Here is a 16,547-nt window from a genome sequence, read left to right on the forward strand (position 1 = left end):
AGCATAACAGTGGAGTGGAAATTTCATTCTGACTAATCAATGAAATGATATTAATAACAACTGAAGGATGAGGATGAGTGAAGGGAGGGCTGCTGGTAATCAGACCCCCGAAATGAAGACAGTAATACTGACAGATTGATACACACTATCTCACTACCATGTACATGCATGCACTGTGAATACTTGATTAAATTACTCTCCTATTGCACATTCAGTAGCGCAGCATGTTTAATCAGACCGATATCCTAACAGAAGTGTGTATGGGAGCTGAAACCTTTCTACTGATCTCTTCTGGCATAAAGACTTCGACTATATTGCCAGGTGTTATTTGTGTCTCTGCTGGCTCAAATAGCATGCACTCTTGCTTTAAAATGTCTAAAATATTAACTGACCCTGGTCTGAATTCCAGAAGATACAACTTTACTTCAAAGCAGCTCAGATTGCGTCGGTTTCACGGTTCAACAGCTTTAACTCAAGACTGAACTTAAGACCTTTCAGTATCGCATTAGGAATGGGAAGTAAAAAGCCTTTTGCACATATTTGAAATAATTTGCTTAATTTCAGTTGTTAGGCACAAACTTCAGGAGCTGAAGCAGGATCATCACTTCATGCGTATGAGTTGAAACCTTGGAAACAGTCTGACAATAAAGTCTTAAACTCAACCAGAGCTTTCAACTGTGTCTCACAGTCTGAAAAAAGAAACTCCATCTTCTAAAGGTCAGGAGACAGTTAAAAGCTTAAAAAAAAAAAAAAAAGACAGTAAGTGGACTGCATATTAATGTTTTTCTTTTTTGCCAGAACACATTGATATAAATGAGTCAGAAAGAAATCCAGCCATAGTCTCTGTCAGTCTGTTTAGATCTAGATGAGTGCCATCTCTTACCAGCTTAAAAAAAAGGGTTGTGATAAAAATGAATTTAGGGCTGCATTCTTCTATTTCATGACACCGTCTTCTCTCCATTTCCACTCTGCCTTGGCCTCTATACAACAAAAAGGTCAAGGCAGAGTTACACAAAAACAAAGATTCAAATGATTCAAACACAGTCTGAGATTCAGAGTGTGTGTGGAAGAACAAAGTCACATCGTAGACAGCTTCTCTCGACTTCAGAGCCCACTGCCAGGCTACGAGTTAGGTATAAAATAATGGAACTCTTTCTTTAAATAAATAGAACTCTTAGGATGGTTAAAAGAAAATAGAATAAAATGAAATAACTGGGATAAAACATGCAATGTCTTAGACAAGCAGCTAATAAAAATTCCCTCCCAGAAAATAATTTCTTCAACTGATGTTTCTCTTCTTTTCTCTTTTTTTCTTTTTTTTGCAAAAATGAAAATATAGTTTGTTTTTTGTCTCAATGTTCTTTGCAAGTGTCCATTTAAAAAAACTCAGAGTACCAATGAGTCCTCTTTGAAATATATCTACAGCTGTACATTAGGTCTTGCAAGTGAATTCATGAAAAAAAAACAAAAAAATTAGCGCATCATTTTACATAAAAAAGCCTCTTTACAGATATGGGTTAAAAAGGGTCATAATAAACAATATAAAAGAAGATAGAAAGACAGCGTTTGCTAATGAGATTCTTGGAGATTCGTCTTCTCTTCAATGGCCTGTTTCACTATTTCAGCCAACTTCAAGCGGTCGACTTTATCGGAGAAAGCTCGTCCTGCAATGAAAAAAGGTTAAGGACCTGGTAACTACATAAACAACGAAAGTCGACACAGAAATGAGAACATAATTAATAATTTTAACTGGACAAGATATCAATTCTAATACAGAACAATCCATCGTTTGTCTTTTTCACATAATCCATTACCAGGATCTAACCACAGAGACTATTAGAAATGATAATATATTCTGTTTTCTGTGGATGTTTGATGGACAATGGAACAATTTTGGTCTTAATAATAAGGGCTGTACATTTCTTTACATTTGTGATTAATCTGCTGAGCAGTGATGAGTTCATCATCCAAAAAAGAAATGAAATAATGAAAAACAAAAGAGCTGTGATTGTAGCTGCAACGGATTTTTTTGGCAGGCAGATAATGTGGGGAGTCAGTACAGCAGCATCATTATAGAGGGAAAAGACATATATACAATAGATTTGTTTATTTTCTAATGCTCTTGTTTATAGTTTATTTATTCTCTTTGGCTTATAACTGGGACTTGAGTACTCAATTTCATGCCATCTCATGTGAAAATGTGTGCTGGTGTGACAGTGAAGATCCTTGAATACGAGATATGTTGATTAACAATGAATGGTAGAAGCAAAAGGTCATTTCTAACAGCTTTTTTATAGATGTTAAAAGGTAAATCGGCTGTTTTTCTTTTAATCTATTAACGCAAAAGAGAGTAAAGGCAAATTAGGATGTCGTTTGACAGGATGAAATGGTACTGACCGTCCCAGCTGAGCCCCTGCAGGCCGTCTCTCAGCAGTTTACAGTCTCTGTTGAACCTCCAGGCGTCATACATCACCTCATTCAGCTTCTCGTCCTCATTCTCTCCTGGGCAAACAAAACACTCACTTCAGAATCTGCTCTCTTTCTCTCAGAGCTATTTTACATCATAATATACACATATAGCTCAATTAAGATTCCATTTCGGGTGTCTTACATAGCCAAAGTTAAATTATCTTAGGGAAACAACATTATTAATAGAAGATCATCCGTTTCCTATGCACACTGGCACTTTCTTTATTTTGATGGGATCTCCAGGAATGCAGAGGATTTACTGAAAAATACTTTCACAGAAATGTAGATATGCTGTCTGTGGTGCACTGATATACAATATATACAGCAGAAAAAGTATGTATACTTGTTGTTATTTCTTCGGCCAGTTTGGTCTAGTTAGTTAAAATTTCTTAAGCATCTTTGTGGGTTTATACTTACCAGCTTGTGGTAGGATACACTGTGCAATGACATCTCGTAATTTTTCCAGCGCTACGTTGGAGTCTTCCCCTCCGTTCTCGGGGTCATGAATGAAGAAACCGTCACTGGGTTTGGGGCTGCGACATGGACACCAGAACCGATTCAGATCAAACTTAAAATACATGATAACGAAGACAAACAGACTACGTGGACAGTCAGAGTCTCAATTAGGAGAAAAGTAAAGGAAGAGAATGAGATTTTAGTGTAGCTTTAGCACAGAGTAATACAGGAAGGCAGATAGAAACATCAGAAAAACAAACCCTCACTGAGCTACTGGACAGAAACAGTGCAGGAATCACTCTAAGTGCAATGTATCTATACTCCAGAAACAATGTATCTAAACTTTTTAGCAATACAAGAGGAGAAAAGTTGGAACAAAAACCTTGACAAAACCGATCATACCCTAGTAGTTTTCGCTTCCTGAGGATTGGGTTGTTAACAGAGTTTAGGGGCTTCAGGCTGACGTTCAGATCCTGAATTCTCATGTTGGCTAGCTGCTCTGCATGGGCCTGCTGGATACCTGCGACTACCGCCTGGAAGATAAGAGGACAGATATTAACAAAAAGGAACTAGAGGAAGGCAACCTACTGTATAATACTGTGCGTTATGGTGCAATGCAAGATTTTTTGCACCTTTAACTTCCAACTCACCTTGTCCATCATCATCTGGGCGGAGGGCAGCACGTTGTCCAGGGCCTCGGTGCAGTTGAGCCAAGGGTGAGCCAAGACTCCCTCAATAGTCAGCCTCTCCTCTGGTTTCACCTTCAGCAGTCTGCAGGGAGCAGACAAGGAGGGGAGGGGGCAGAAATTATTGGCGAATGAAGTGTGTGCAAAAAGATGTATGAATTCAAGTAGGGAGGAGAAAAAAGTGAGGCAATTGGGAGAGAGGCAAGACAAGTGACAAAATATAAGATGCAGGCATTGAGCAGTTTTTATATGTTTTGGATATCAAACACAAAACAGTCATGATGTGCAATATTGATTTGAGAGCCAAATTTAAATCTCACAAAATTATGTCACGAGGGAACGCAACAGAGAGCAGCAAGCAACCACGACCAGTTCTAAAAGACAATGTTTAATATTTCTACCCATGCTGGAGTGAAAAGAAAAAAAGAAAAGAATTATGTCACAGATGTTCCAGATCTGGCTGTTTAACAAGCTAATATGCTGACTATACCATACAGCTGTTAGAAAGGAAAGGCATGCTGTGGTTTGGGAGAGCAGCAAGATGGGGTGACCCGAGCAGAGCAAAGGTGAAAGAAAAGAGACTCACTTGCGTACGATATCCTTGGCCATCTCAGAGATCTGGCTCCATTCATCTTCTGGGAAGTCGAAGCTGCCCGTCATAATCTTCTTCCTCATGTCCTTTGGGATGGTGCGACTGTGGTGCTTGGAGTAGAACGGAGGATAGCCGCACAGCATGACGTAGATGATCACACCGAGAGACCACAAGTCACAGCTCTGGAGAACGATTGAAAAGAGAAAAGAAATGCTTACTTTGAAACATTTTCTGCTTACTTAGGGTAGATATTTAGTAGGGGTTTTGTAGGAAACCCAGAACAGCCCTGAAAAACTACATTAAATCAAATTTGAGGAACAATACTAAATGTTCAGATCTACAGGTTTGGCTCTCACCTTGTTATAGGTATAAGGAGTGGGTGAGGTAGGTATAATTCCAGACTTTTCTTTCTGGTGTCTTCTTTGAGCCTCAAGTACCTGAACAGGGAAACATCATGTATTTAAGATGTGTGTACATTTAACGAGTACATTTGGATGGAACTCTATGTTGGCTCTTTACCTGAGGTGCTACGTAGTAGGGAGTGAACTGAGGGGTCATCAAGTCTCCTTGATCGATTTTGGCAAAGCCAAAGTCACACAACTTCACAGGTGCATCCTGGGGAAAAAGACAGAATCAGAGTGAAGAGCATGAACACAGAGTGAGCACAGAAACATATTTTAGCAGCTTCCAGTAAAACATCACAGTTTGCTCAGTACCTCTGCTTTCACTCAAAAAAGTGATTCATAAGGGATATATTCAGGTTTCAGTGAAATCTTTAAAGGTGCCGCCAGAGTAAAGGTGGGTTTCAATGTCTAGCACATCAAATGGAGATGGGATATTTCCAAATCCTCTGATTTATCTTGGCCACTTTCTGCAAAGTACAGCAGTACTTGCAGTATCTGAAAAAGTAAAGCGCTAGTTGCAGCTAGTCCAGCAAAGTTTCTTTTCCTCTATCGTATATGCTGGATGTTGTGTGCTTAATTAGCAAAAAGCATCAACAGTGGCATCATTGGTGGTACACTGTTAAAAGTATTCTCTGTACAAATCAGTGCAACTTACCAGAGAGTTATCCTTGAAGAGAAGGTTCTCTGGCTTCAGGTCACGATGTGCAATATTTAGGGAGTGACAGTGTTCCAAGGCTTGACTGATCTACACAGGGAAGAGAGATCAGACTGAGACACCACTCTGTGTGCATGTGTGTGTGTGTGTGTGTGTGAGCGTGTGTGTGTGTGTGTGTGTGTGTGTGTGTGTGTGTGTGAGTGAGTGTGAGTGAAAGTGACCATCTGACACACTTATGCTGCTTTATCCTAGCGCAGGGCTGCTCATGACATGGGGAAGCTGCAAGACTTGCTGTTACACACAGACAAAAAGTGTGTCTCACAACGAAACACGCAGACACACACAACTGAACAAAGACTGGAATTAAATGTCGCTCAGAGAAATAAAAAAAACTGTCTGTGATGTCTCCTGGTGTGCTGAAGTGTGCATTTGTGTATGTGTGTGTGTCATCACCTACCTGTTTAGTGACCTGGCTGGCCATCTTTTCAGTAAAGTGCCTGTGCTGACTGATTCTGTGGAACAGCTCGCCACCCTCCATCATCTCCATAACAATTAGGAGCCTCGCTCTGTCAAAACAAAGAAGGTGCAGATGTTCAGAGGAAACAGCAGAAGAGAGGCAGCGGACTGACAGACAGAAAAAAAGAAATAGATTTTATACAAACAAATTCTCACACAGAGCTCTTTACCTTGGGCTGGACTCATGTGGGAACTGGACACTGTTGGCGTAAACCTCCAGGATCTGCACAATGTTTGGGTGATTGGCACACATCATATGGAGACGCACCTGCATGGAAAAGAATAAAATACTGTGTATGCAGTGATACGTCGATGCTACATCTTTACTCTGAAACCATGAAATATACAATCACTGTTTATCCTAATGAACCTCTGGTGTTGAGTGTGGACACTTCTCTCCTTCTCAGGAAGTGATTATTGGGGAATTAAAGATGAAGTCTGCACGTTTCCACTGTTTTAAACTACAACAATGATGACAGAGCATCTTGCGTCTGTTTAGCCGTCTCACCTCACTGCTTTATGTCATTATCTGTGCCAAGCAGGGCGAGTCAACTACTTCATATTTTGGGTTAGCAATATGAGTAACAACAGACCTTATACACAAAAGACATTTCGACATGTCACAGCAGAAAAAGCACAGGTGTAAGTAATGAAATTATTGATGGCCTAATTCCATTTAGCTGCTTCAGTGTAAGGGTTCTGGCTTACGAGAGCATTTGAACAGAACAGAGCCAACGATAATGTTATTAGTTCCGCCCATGATTCAGTCAAAATGTCTGCTGTGAAGAAGGTCTATTCAACCATTACACATGCACTTTTATATCTTTTTTTTTTTTTTACCCCTTTCTCTCTTATGTTGCCTTTTTTTGTTTGTTTGTTTTTTCTTTTACAAATTCCTGAGCTGTGATGTTTAAGGTATAATAAAAAATAAAAAAAAAGAAGTCTGTTCACTGTTTTGTGACATTGCCCCCAATGGCGTTATAAATAAAGATATTATTGTGATACCTCTGTAACTATATGGCTCAATCTCAAGCACCTTGATGGTTCCACAGCAGGTACCTAAACACAGTAAGTCCTGACCTTATTTGTTGTAAGATGTTGACACAGGACATGAGAAAAGTGGTTATTCATATCCTTGTATACATGATTCAGCAGTATCCATGTTTCTGACAATCTGAGTGCAGTTCGGTCTTGATTTCTCACATTTCAGCCAACAAAGAATGTTCAGAAACATAGATTAGGTATATACATGCCAGTTTCCTGGTTTCTATTGGAGAACTCCAGCTAGCATATCCAGGTTTCCAGGCCTTGTCTAAGTTTCTGAAACCAGCAGATGTTCACCTGCACAAAATGTAACCAGGATACTTCAAAAACCTGATCATAACCAGGACACTCAGGAAACAGAATGTTCAGGTACAATATTGAGTGAAGGTTTGCCATGTTTTGGCTGCGCTGAGAACCCAACACATGATCATGGTAGTTACGTGCCACATAAAAAGTCAGAAAAGAGACTTGAAGCGCATCTGTTCCGTCAGACATGTATTAGACGGACGACTGAAAAAAAGAGGCTGAAACATCGCCTGTGTCGACAAGCTGTAATAGAAATTCATTACCCACTGTCCAAGCTATGCACTTCACTGCTTGTAACAGTTTATCGATTCCTTTAGATGTGAAGTCCATGTTTGCTATTCTCCTTCCTTCATCATATTTAAAAGATGACAAAAGTGCCTGAGGAACATACTGTTTAGTGATAATAATCTGGGTATTTGCTTGGCAGTTTGACAGCTTTCACAGCTCAGCAGCGAGAGCTTGTGCGAAGTAAGTCTGTTGCTTGTTTTGACTGCGCGTCTCACTGTTTAACTGCTGTATAAGCTGCTTGATCAAAACTGAAGGCTGCTAATGACATGGAGAGGCTGCTAGACACAGACCGTTCACCACAGGAAGACAGTGTTACGGACAGCAAAGCACATACAAACAGACAGAAGAAGCACAGGACAAACTGACAAGGGGAAAAAGACTCATAACAGGCAGGCAGACAGGCATATTGATGTGGCCAAAGACAACAGGACTTAATCACAACCACAACAGAGTTTCCTCTGACCTCATTTCTGGCCTTAGGTCGATCAATGAGGATCTTCAGAGCCAGCCGTTCCTGAGTTGACTTCTTCACACAAACTCTAAACAGGAAGAAAACAAGAGCCAATAAACAACCAGGTCGACAAAATAATCCGATCCATATCACGGATGTGACCAAGCATGCAAAAAAAAAAAAGGTAGTTTCTGTGGTCCTGCAGGGCATTTCTTATTTTCAGTTGCACTGTTTGTCATCAGTAAATCATCACTAAATCCTTGCCAGCAAAATTTAATCAGTGTCTCTACATAAAAATACACAGCCAAGAATGTAGCCACCATTGTTGTTTGTATGATAAAGAAACATTACTATTATCAAGTCAAGTCAATTTAATTTACGTAGCCCAAAACCACAAACTTGCCTTGGAGGACATCACGTGTTCAATAAGATGCAATGCCGTCTCCACAAATACAAAACACAGCTGGTATCAATGTGTAGCCTAACAAAGTTTTGGAGCTGTAAGCCATTACCCTCTTAACATTGTTTTGCCCCTTTAATGTTGTTAAAATCATCTTGATTAACACTGGCATTATCACGTTTATTCTGTATCATCTTGTTTAAACTCTTCATTGAAGCAATATGATGCTCACGCTGCGTGAAATATTCAAACTTAGGACTTCATGTTTTCTTGGTTACGTCATTTCATCTGTAGTTTGTACACATTTCCACAAAATTCAGCCACAAATTCTTTCTGTGGCTTTGACTTAGAGAGTTATCAGCATGTTAGCTTAATACAGTTATATCAGTATCAGTATGTCAGCCTATTGGGGACAAGAAATTGCAGTATGGAAATTTAGAAACACTAAATTATGCCACTCCATAATTTGTCCACCAGAGAGCAATGACAAGTTCATTTTTCCACAGTGAAATGTAAAATGAATAGTACCTTACTTGGTTATAACATGAGACCCACAATTCTTTCAGTATTGGCCTAAAAAATCCTTTATCAGTCAGCCTACAGATGGAAAGAAGTGTGTGCTTGTTTTCTTGCTTCATTTCTATATTTATTCAATTTGCTCTTTATCAGCTTTATTGTTCATTTCTATGAGTTTGAATATGGTTCTGCAGGTGTTATACATTCGCACCCATCTTCACGTCTAGGTAATATGTGCTGTGAAGTTAAATTTGGCCTGATATAAACACAGAGACAAGACTTCAGGTGACTAGTTAGAGGTAGGGACAATATTTTTGTTATGGGAAATATGAATCTTGTCTGCATCTCTGTAATGAGAGCAAGAACAAAGAAATCCACCCGAGTCTGTCATTATTCTTCATACAGGCATATTCAAGGTTGAAATTAATCTTGGTGAATATCTGCTGGTAAACTATATCTTGGGATTGCAGCAGAAAACACACGAAATGTGGACAACTTGGACATACATGTAATTTTCTGTTAAAGTCTGTTAAGTCCTTTCTCCCTCCTCTGAGCAGCAAGGACTCAAACATTCACTTTAAACAGCAACCTCTGGGCCTTAAACTCAGATTACACTATTAAAGCATTACTGCGAGAAACATTCTGCTTCGGTCAAAGTTCACTTCGCTGGAAAGCAACACCGACCTAATGAATCACAGAGTGAGACAGAGTGGGGCTGGTGCAGTAAAAGACGTCTTTTGAGACAAAGAGGGTTGATTGGGGGTCGGTGAGTCAGAGAATCCAAAAAGATTTCTATTAGCCAAAAATCTGAGAGTAAAATACATCGTTGGAAAAGGAAGAGTCTGGGTCAGTCAGACAGAACAGAGTACAGCATGAATCATAGAGCTCAAGAGTGTGTTTACATGCAGGGCTGATGAGTCAGTTTCTCAGTATTCTTGTCACTGGAGGACCAAAACTACACACGTTAGGAAATAACAGCTTGCTCTCTGCTGATCAAGACCCACGATAGCTTCAAAGCGCAGAACGGGCAGCAGGAATCAGTGACACACTGATATATTACAGCCTGCATCTAGCAGAAATCAGCAGGGCAGCCGGGAGAAAACTGTACACAGCATAAACAGAGAGCTGTTTGAGCAGCCACTGCCTCTCTGTAATGTCTTGCGGAAACTGAATGAGTAAAGATTTATTTATTACATATATTAGACTTTGAAATTACTGTGAAAGAATTATTCCAGTGATAGCTGAAGCGACAAAGGGCAGAGACCAACACTGTTGATGGGAGGAGGATACTGATGAAAAAGAAGAAATATTAATGCAGCCATCCCATTTCACATGAGTATAACAGATACAGATTCAGGCCAATGTAGAGTGACTTCTGTAGAATTTTCTCTCCAATAACAAACAAAAGCACCACGACACCTTGTGATGACTTCAAACTGTCCTTTAGATTCACCATGTGCCTTAAAGTTGGATGAATGCAAAAAGGCTGAAATGTCTTATTGTTAGTATTTCAGAAATGTGTGCTTTCCTGTGATATTTTACTCCCCGTGTGTTAGAGTGGAAAAGATTACAGAGAAGAATGCAGAGGGGAGTGCAAAGATAAAGAAAGCTGCTGAGTTTTATCATTGATCCCTTGCATGTTGACAAGCATCCACTATTGGATCCGAGTGCAGCTTCTCAAAAGGCTGTTTTGCATAGTTTAATCTATAGCATGTTGACTACAATCTGCCAAAGATGAGGAATTAGACATAAATACATGCTTTTCCAACATGTTCACATTTGCATACAAGGGCCTTTTGAAAAAAGGCTAGGATACTTCCACTCAAGGGCGTGAGGGAAGTTTTCGGTTGGAATCAAGCCCAGACTGCTGCATTTACATGGATTGTGTCGGAGCCAAATGGAGCCACCCCCAGCTAAAACAAAAATGGAACTGGTGCCAACCATCTCCATAGGAAGCCTTGAGCTCTGACGGTATTACACACTAGTAGTTGGTTCAGTCTATCAAAGCCCAGCCAAGTGACGAACATCTGGCCTTTCATAGTTTCAACGTGTGGTAATAGTTCGTGAATAAAGTCGGACTGTGCTGATGAATTGGTGCCACAGTGAAGACGACTCAATCAAGCCACAGGAAAAGGTTTTTATGTCAGCTGTCACAAAGTTTGTCAATTCGACAGGCCAATTAACAAATCTATTTATTGCTAATTATCTCCTCTGACATTTCATATGAATCCAGCAGTTTGTGTGCCAAAAGTGTGGCTGCAAACAGATCTTGCGCTCTACAGTAGCATTCACAACCGTGGTTTAGTTATGCGCTGCAAGTGCTGCACAACATATCAATAGTTATCTCTTGTCAATCCCATCATGTTATTTTAGAATATTCTGAGTCATGATACACTATTTTAAGATCTAAACAAAACTAGAAAGCAGTTTCAATGGATGCTGGTGTGCTCACTGCTGTGCTTAACCCAGCATGTCAGATTTCTCCCACTGTCATTTCTGCAATCCTAAACAATGCAGGTCAAAAATGACGGCTTCAATATGATTACCCATTTCCACAGACACCGCTGACATAATTTGTCAGATTATTTCCTAATCACATACAGATACCATGATGTTGTCTCCTTGTCATGCAATATTACTTGTCTCAGTTTGATAAAAAAATAAAATGCTCTGACTTCTATCTATGCAATTTTGCCCTGGAAGTTTGACATCAATCTGATGCAGCATAAACACAGTGAAATCAGTAAAAAATATAATATTCAGAGACTGGAGAAAGACCCTGGAGAGAGGTACTTTTTAAACACACACTCTCACGCTCACCTGACAGGTCCACTAATGCCAGCTCCCAACTTCTGCGTCCAGTTTATGTTGTACTCATCTAGAATGGATGTTTCCTATCCAAAAGAGAGAACACACCAAACATTATATCAGATGTGTGAAAAGAAAAAAAGAGACAGAAGTGGTATGCTTTACAAACCTAGGATTAAGTGTATGGGTGCCCTTTACTTTTCAAAGTAACCAGCTTAGCTTCTGTCATGCAATACAATCGACAGCCCACTGCCAACCTCCCCCATGAGAAAGAAAAAGAAAAAATCTGCACAAGTAAAACTATTGCCAAGCATTACCAGTATCGAGGACATCAACGGACACTGCTTTTTATCTCATATCGACTTTTCACATGATTTTTCAACAGAATTCACTCACAGAAAAAAGCAGATTCTGCACATTTTTACTGAGTAATCATGCTATGCGTTTTCCCCACTGCTTTAGCAGTGTGTTGTGTAATAGCCATCTTATCCATTATCACCTGTCTAGTTTCACGATAGTGCTAATCCTTAACAGAGATTATTCTTGAATCACATACGTCTGGGTAAATTTAGGCACTGCAGCCTATGAAAGGATTATAAAAGGAGGAGGGAAGTACTGGGAGACAACCTCTGAAATCCGACGAGCTTCTTAGAATCAGTCCTGTGCTGGATTTGAATATATTTTTGGTTTGTCAATACTTCTATGTGCTGTATACAAACAAAAACTCTTAAATGACTGATTCTCTGCTCATAGTTACAAAGCCTGAAACTTGAGATCAGAAAATGATAAAATTAGCCCTTTTCTTCCTTTCCTGAGAATATGCTGGTTTTGGCGAGCGCAGTTACTTTAATCATGTGTCACTGCCAACAGGCACCATAATGCCTCCTCCCTACTACTGCCCTGGCCAGTCCAATCTGCCCTGTATAAACACCAAGAGGCTGATGATAATCAGGATTCAGGGCGATTACGCAACATCGGGCAAGAGTCTGGTATTTACTACACAACTACCCACGGGTCTGTATCATAAACTTCATATTTAAAAGAGATCTGACTCAACGCCGGTTTTGGATGGTGGCTCTAACAAAGCTGGTTACCTATTGTGGCTGTTAATTCCAGGTTTTCCAGTCTATCTACGGGCAAGTTCACATGGAAGAGGCAGAATTTGTAAATCCAATCCAATCCCATACAGCATCAGGAGCAACGATTTTAAAACAAGGCCTGTGGAATCAGGTTAGGCTAAAACTACACAGACTGTTTACACACTTTGATCAAGTCCTCTGAACTGAGCCTTGTTCTGGAGCTAATCAGCCGTGCAGCATAGGATACCATGATGACGTCTTGATTAAGACTTTGCCAGGGCCTTGATACCAGAGAACCTAGGTTAAGTTAGCAAGCAAAAGCACTAATCTTTATTCATGATAACAACCCTTGTGGCCTCCACGTGCGTGTTGCAATTCTCTGTGCCGTCCCCCCCACTCAACCCAGCATTAGGCACATTCTGACCCAACTGTGACGCCGAGAGCCAGGGCCACTTGAGATCACATTTTACTGCTGTCACAGATGCCCGGACAGTGACACATTGCGGGGAGCAGGCCAGGAACAAATCCCAGAGTCAGGTGTATGGAAATGTTACCAATTAATGACCATGACCACACTGGATAGATCTAAAGCTCCACCGCGTTGATCGTGGGTAAAACTTTCCACAATGCATATCTCAGGATTCACATCTAGACTTGTGAGCTACACAAAAACTCTCATCCTGTCAAAGGATGTCATGTGTTATACCAATCTATGACCCACACCATAAGATTTAAGTACATTTTTAATGCAGTCTTCACTCAAAATACTTATTCTTATTATTGCAACAGAAATGTGTGATAATATTGTGGACATCAATACAATAGAAACAACTTAAGAAAGTAAAATCAGCCTGCAACTGACACACATCCAGTTGTCCCTTCACAACAGTCAACGATCCAAACGATTAAAAGACAACATTTCCCCCTATCAATAAACAAGTGTGCTTAATTCAAACTCCTTTAAGTGCTTACAGACACTGAAGCGAGATACTGCAATGTCTAACTGCGTTAAGCTTAACATTTGTCAGTGTTAAAATTACCTTGATGAACTTGTCTGCGTTGTTATCCTCGGACATGGTGCTGTGCTCTTGACAGATGAGGTCTGCCTCGCCGATCTCAGACAGTTGACAGTGAAAACAACACGCTTTTCTCTGACCTTTACTAAGTTTCGGTCATGCAACCCTGGGCCGGACCGAGGCTTGTTATATTACTACTAATGACAGGACAGGGCCATTGGGGCAAATTGATGTTCGGCCACCGATCAGCCAAAGCAGAGTTTCGTTCACTTGGAGACGTGAAGCCCACCAGTCGGTGCGATGTAACGTTAGATCAGGCCAGCTCGGCTCACAGCCTCTGGGTCCGACTCGCTCGTCAAGTCGTCTAAAACTCACTGTAGTGACCATGTAGAGTGCCAAATACCGAGCAAGGTGACTAGAAAAGCCGAATCCAATGTGGACAAGCCCACCGCTTTTGGAGGGGCACCGAGCAGTGTATTTTTAGCCAGCGCAACACTGCGAGGACACGGGGGACCGGTTAAGTTGCCGTTAGCTCGGTTGCTAGCAAGTAGGCTAATGCCACTCCAGGTGATTATACAACAAAGGCTACCGTGAAAGATAAGATGGACCACAGATACGATCCTCGACGAGCGCCTGGTTGATTTGTCACAACGGGCACACCGTGTTCTCAAAAGCAGAGCAGTCTATTATGTCGTCGAGCCGAACCGAGACTGCTAACGCGCTAGCGAGCTAGCTAAGGGGGCAAGTTCGTTTTCCGGCTCTACTAAAGTCCACGGATATTAACATTGTCCCATGAGATAGTATCATGAAAAACAACGCTCGTGTGGACCTATGACACGATCTCTGTGATGGGAAGGGTTAATAAAATATGTTCAGAGGTGACCAGGGAGACACACGCATCTCTTGAATATTTTGCTAATCCCGTAGCTTCTTGTCAGTGGGAATACACAACCCGAGTCGGCACTACGCAGTAGCAGTCCGTGGAGAACGCCTGATGAAAATCATCAACACGTTTTGTGAATTTCGACAACGTGTGGATGAGTATTGTTTTCGGTCAACAAATATGTATTTTTCGTACAAATTTAGTGCGTCTTACTCATAACATTTTTTAAATCTGAGATGTTTTACAGTTTCGATCGAATCAGATTGCAATGGCTACACTGTGATGGGTCCTTATAAGGTCCCAGTTTCCTTTTTTAAATATTAACTCATAAACTTTATTAACAATTTGTTTATGCTCAAACAATGAGTCAAACTTAATACGACATTAACCTGCTCATGGGCGCCTGGTTATAGTTAAAAGTGGGGGTGCATGAATGATGATGAACAAGGGGAGGTATAGCTGGAAATGTTTCATTAACATCTGAAAATGCCTTTTCCTACAATACAGAATCTTCAATAATGACCAATAAAGCTGCCCTCAAAGTGTACATGCATATATTTCAAGATGTTTGCCAAGACAAATTGCAAAGCTACTTAACCCATCTGGAGATACAGAACCAGTCAAAAGTTAGGACACACTTTCTCATTTAGTAATTAATTGGCCTCAACACTCACCAGACCTAAACCAAATTGAGATGGTTTGAGATGAGTTGGACCGCAGAGTGAAGGAAAAGCAGCCAACAAGTGCTTAGCACCTCTGAAAACTCCTGCTGGAAAACCGTTTTAGGTGACGACCTCATGAAGCTGACTGAATAAAAGTCATAAAAGCAAAAGGTGGCTACTTTCAAGCATTTAAAATATAAAACATATTCTGGTTTGTTTAACACTTTTTTTGGCAAAGTTGTCTGATCAAAAAGTGGAGATGCAATCATAGTTTTTGTTTTATTTTTCTTAGGAATAACAGGATTTCTTTCTTCATATAAATTCAAAATGTATATGGTTAATCGTCCCTTAGTTCTTTTCTTTGAAAAAGCCATTGATTAAGTGGGATAGGTACAGATCATTAAGGGTCAAATACCTCTGTCACCACATATTAAGTTATGATATACTGTTTATTCTTCAGGTTTGTTTAGAATATTTAAGTTTTGAATTTCTGTCTGATTTTCACATTTTCACTGTAAATTTAGTAAAGATTCGTGGGTGGCTCACTAGGCTTATGGCTAACATTATGGCACAGTTACTCGAATTTAAGATCAGATTAGAATTCAGACCAGAAAAAAACAAACTTTTACATGGTCTAAGACCACAGCAATTCAAAAAGCTTTAATTTAGTGACGCCTGACGTTTTGTTATGAAATGCTAATAACTTTGCAGCTATCATAAAAGGTAAAGGGCACATGGCCAATCTTGTTTAATACCCTGTTTGATGTAACATCTAGGAAGGTCACAACAGAGACATTAGTGTCTTGGTCCTTGAAAGGATTTTGACATTTTTCTAAAATGTCCCCCAAGGCCAACACAATTAAATGGTCTGTATGGTAAATGGTCTGTATTTGTATAGCGCCTTTCTAGTTATTTCAACTACTCAAAGCGCTTTACATGACATCCTCATTCACCCATTCACACATCAATCATACAGGAGAAATGTAATTTGGAGGAGACTATTCTTTCATACTCATTCACACTCTGAAGCCATGCTTCAGGAGCAAGTTGGGGTTCAGTGTCTTGCTCAAGGACACTTCGACATGTTGACCCATAGGAGCTGGGGATCGAACCCCTGACCTTCTGACTGAGGGACGACCCACTCTACCACTGAGCCACAGCCGCCCCAATTAAGAATACAAAAAAAATCATGTTCTGCTATGTCAAAAGACTTGTAAAGTCTTGTGAAAAAATAAGAATAAGAATAAGAATGACTTTATTTATCCCGGAGGAAATTGTTGTGCCAGAGTGCGGTACAGAGGTCAAGTCACAACAAT

The 16,547-nt window shown here is 40.3% G+C and overlaps 1 protein-coding gene across 1 annotated transcript; it reads right to left on the bottom strand.

Moving 5' to 3' along the window:
* Positions 1–654: 654 nt before the first annotated feature.
* On the bottom strand, positions 655–14,602 carry mapkapk5 (MAPK activated protein kinase 5). Its single transcript, XM_070833109.1, has 14 exons — positions 13,711–14,602; positions 11,604–11,677; positions 7,880–7,955; positions 5,949–6,046; positions 5,720–5,828; positions 5,263–5,352; positions 4,723–4,818; positions 4,560–4,640; positions 4,198–4,385; positions 3,576–3,696; positions 3,328–3,458; positions 2,887–3,002; positions 2,398–2,502; positions 655–1,664 (listed from the first exon to the last, which is right to left on the bottom strand). Exons 1-14 carry the CDS (start codon positions 13,744–13,746, stop codon positions 1,570–1,572), a joined length of 1,416 nt encoding a protein of 471 aa, XP_070689210.1. The 5' UTR covers positions 13,747–14,602; the 3' UTR covers positions 655–1,569.
* Positions 14,603–16,547: the final 1,945 nt, after the last annotated feature.

The sequence above is a fragment of the Pempheris klunzingeri genome, chromosome 7 (genome assembly GCF_042242105.1).
Source record: "Pempheris klunzingeri isolate RE-2024b chromosome 7, fPemKlu1.hap1, whole genome shotgun sequence".
NCBI lineage: Eukaryota > Metazoa > Chordata > Actinopteri > Acropomatiformes > Pempheridae > Pempheris > Pempheris klunzingeri.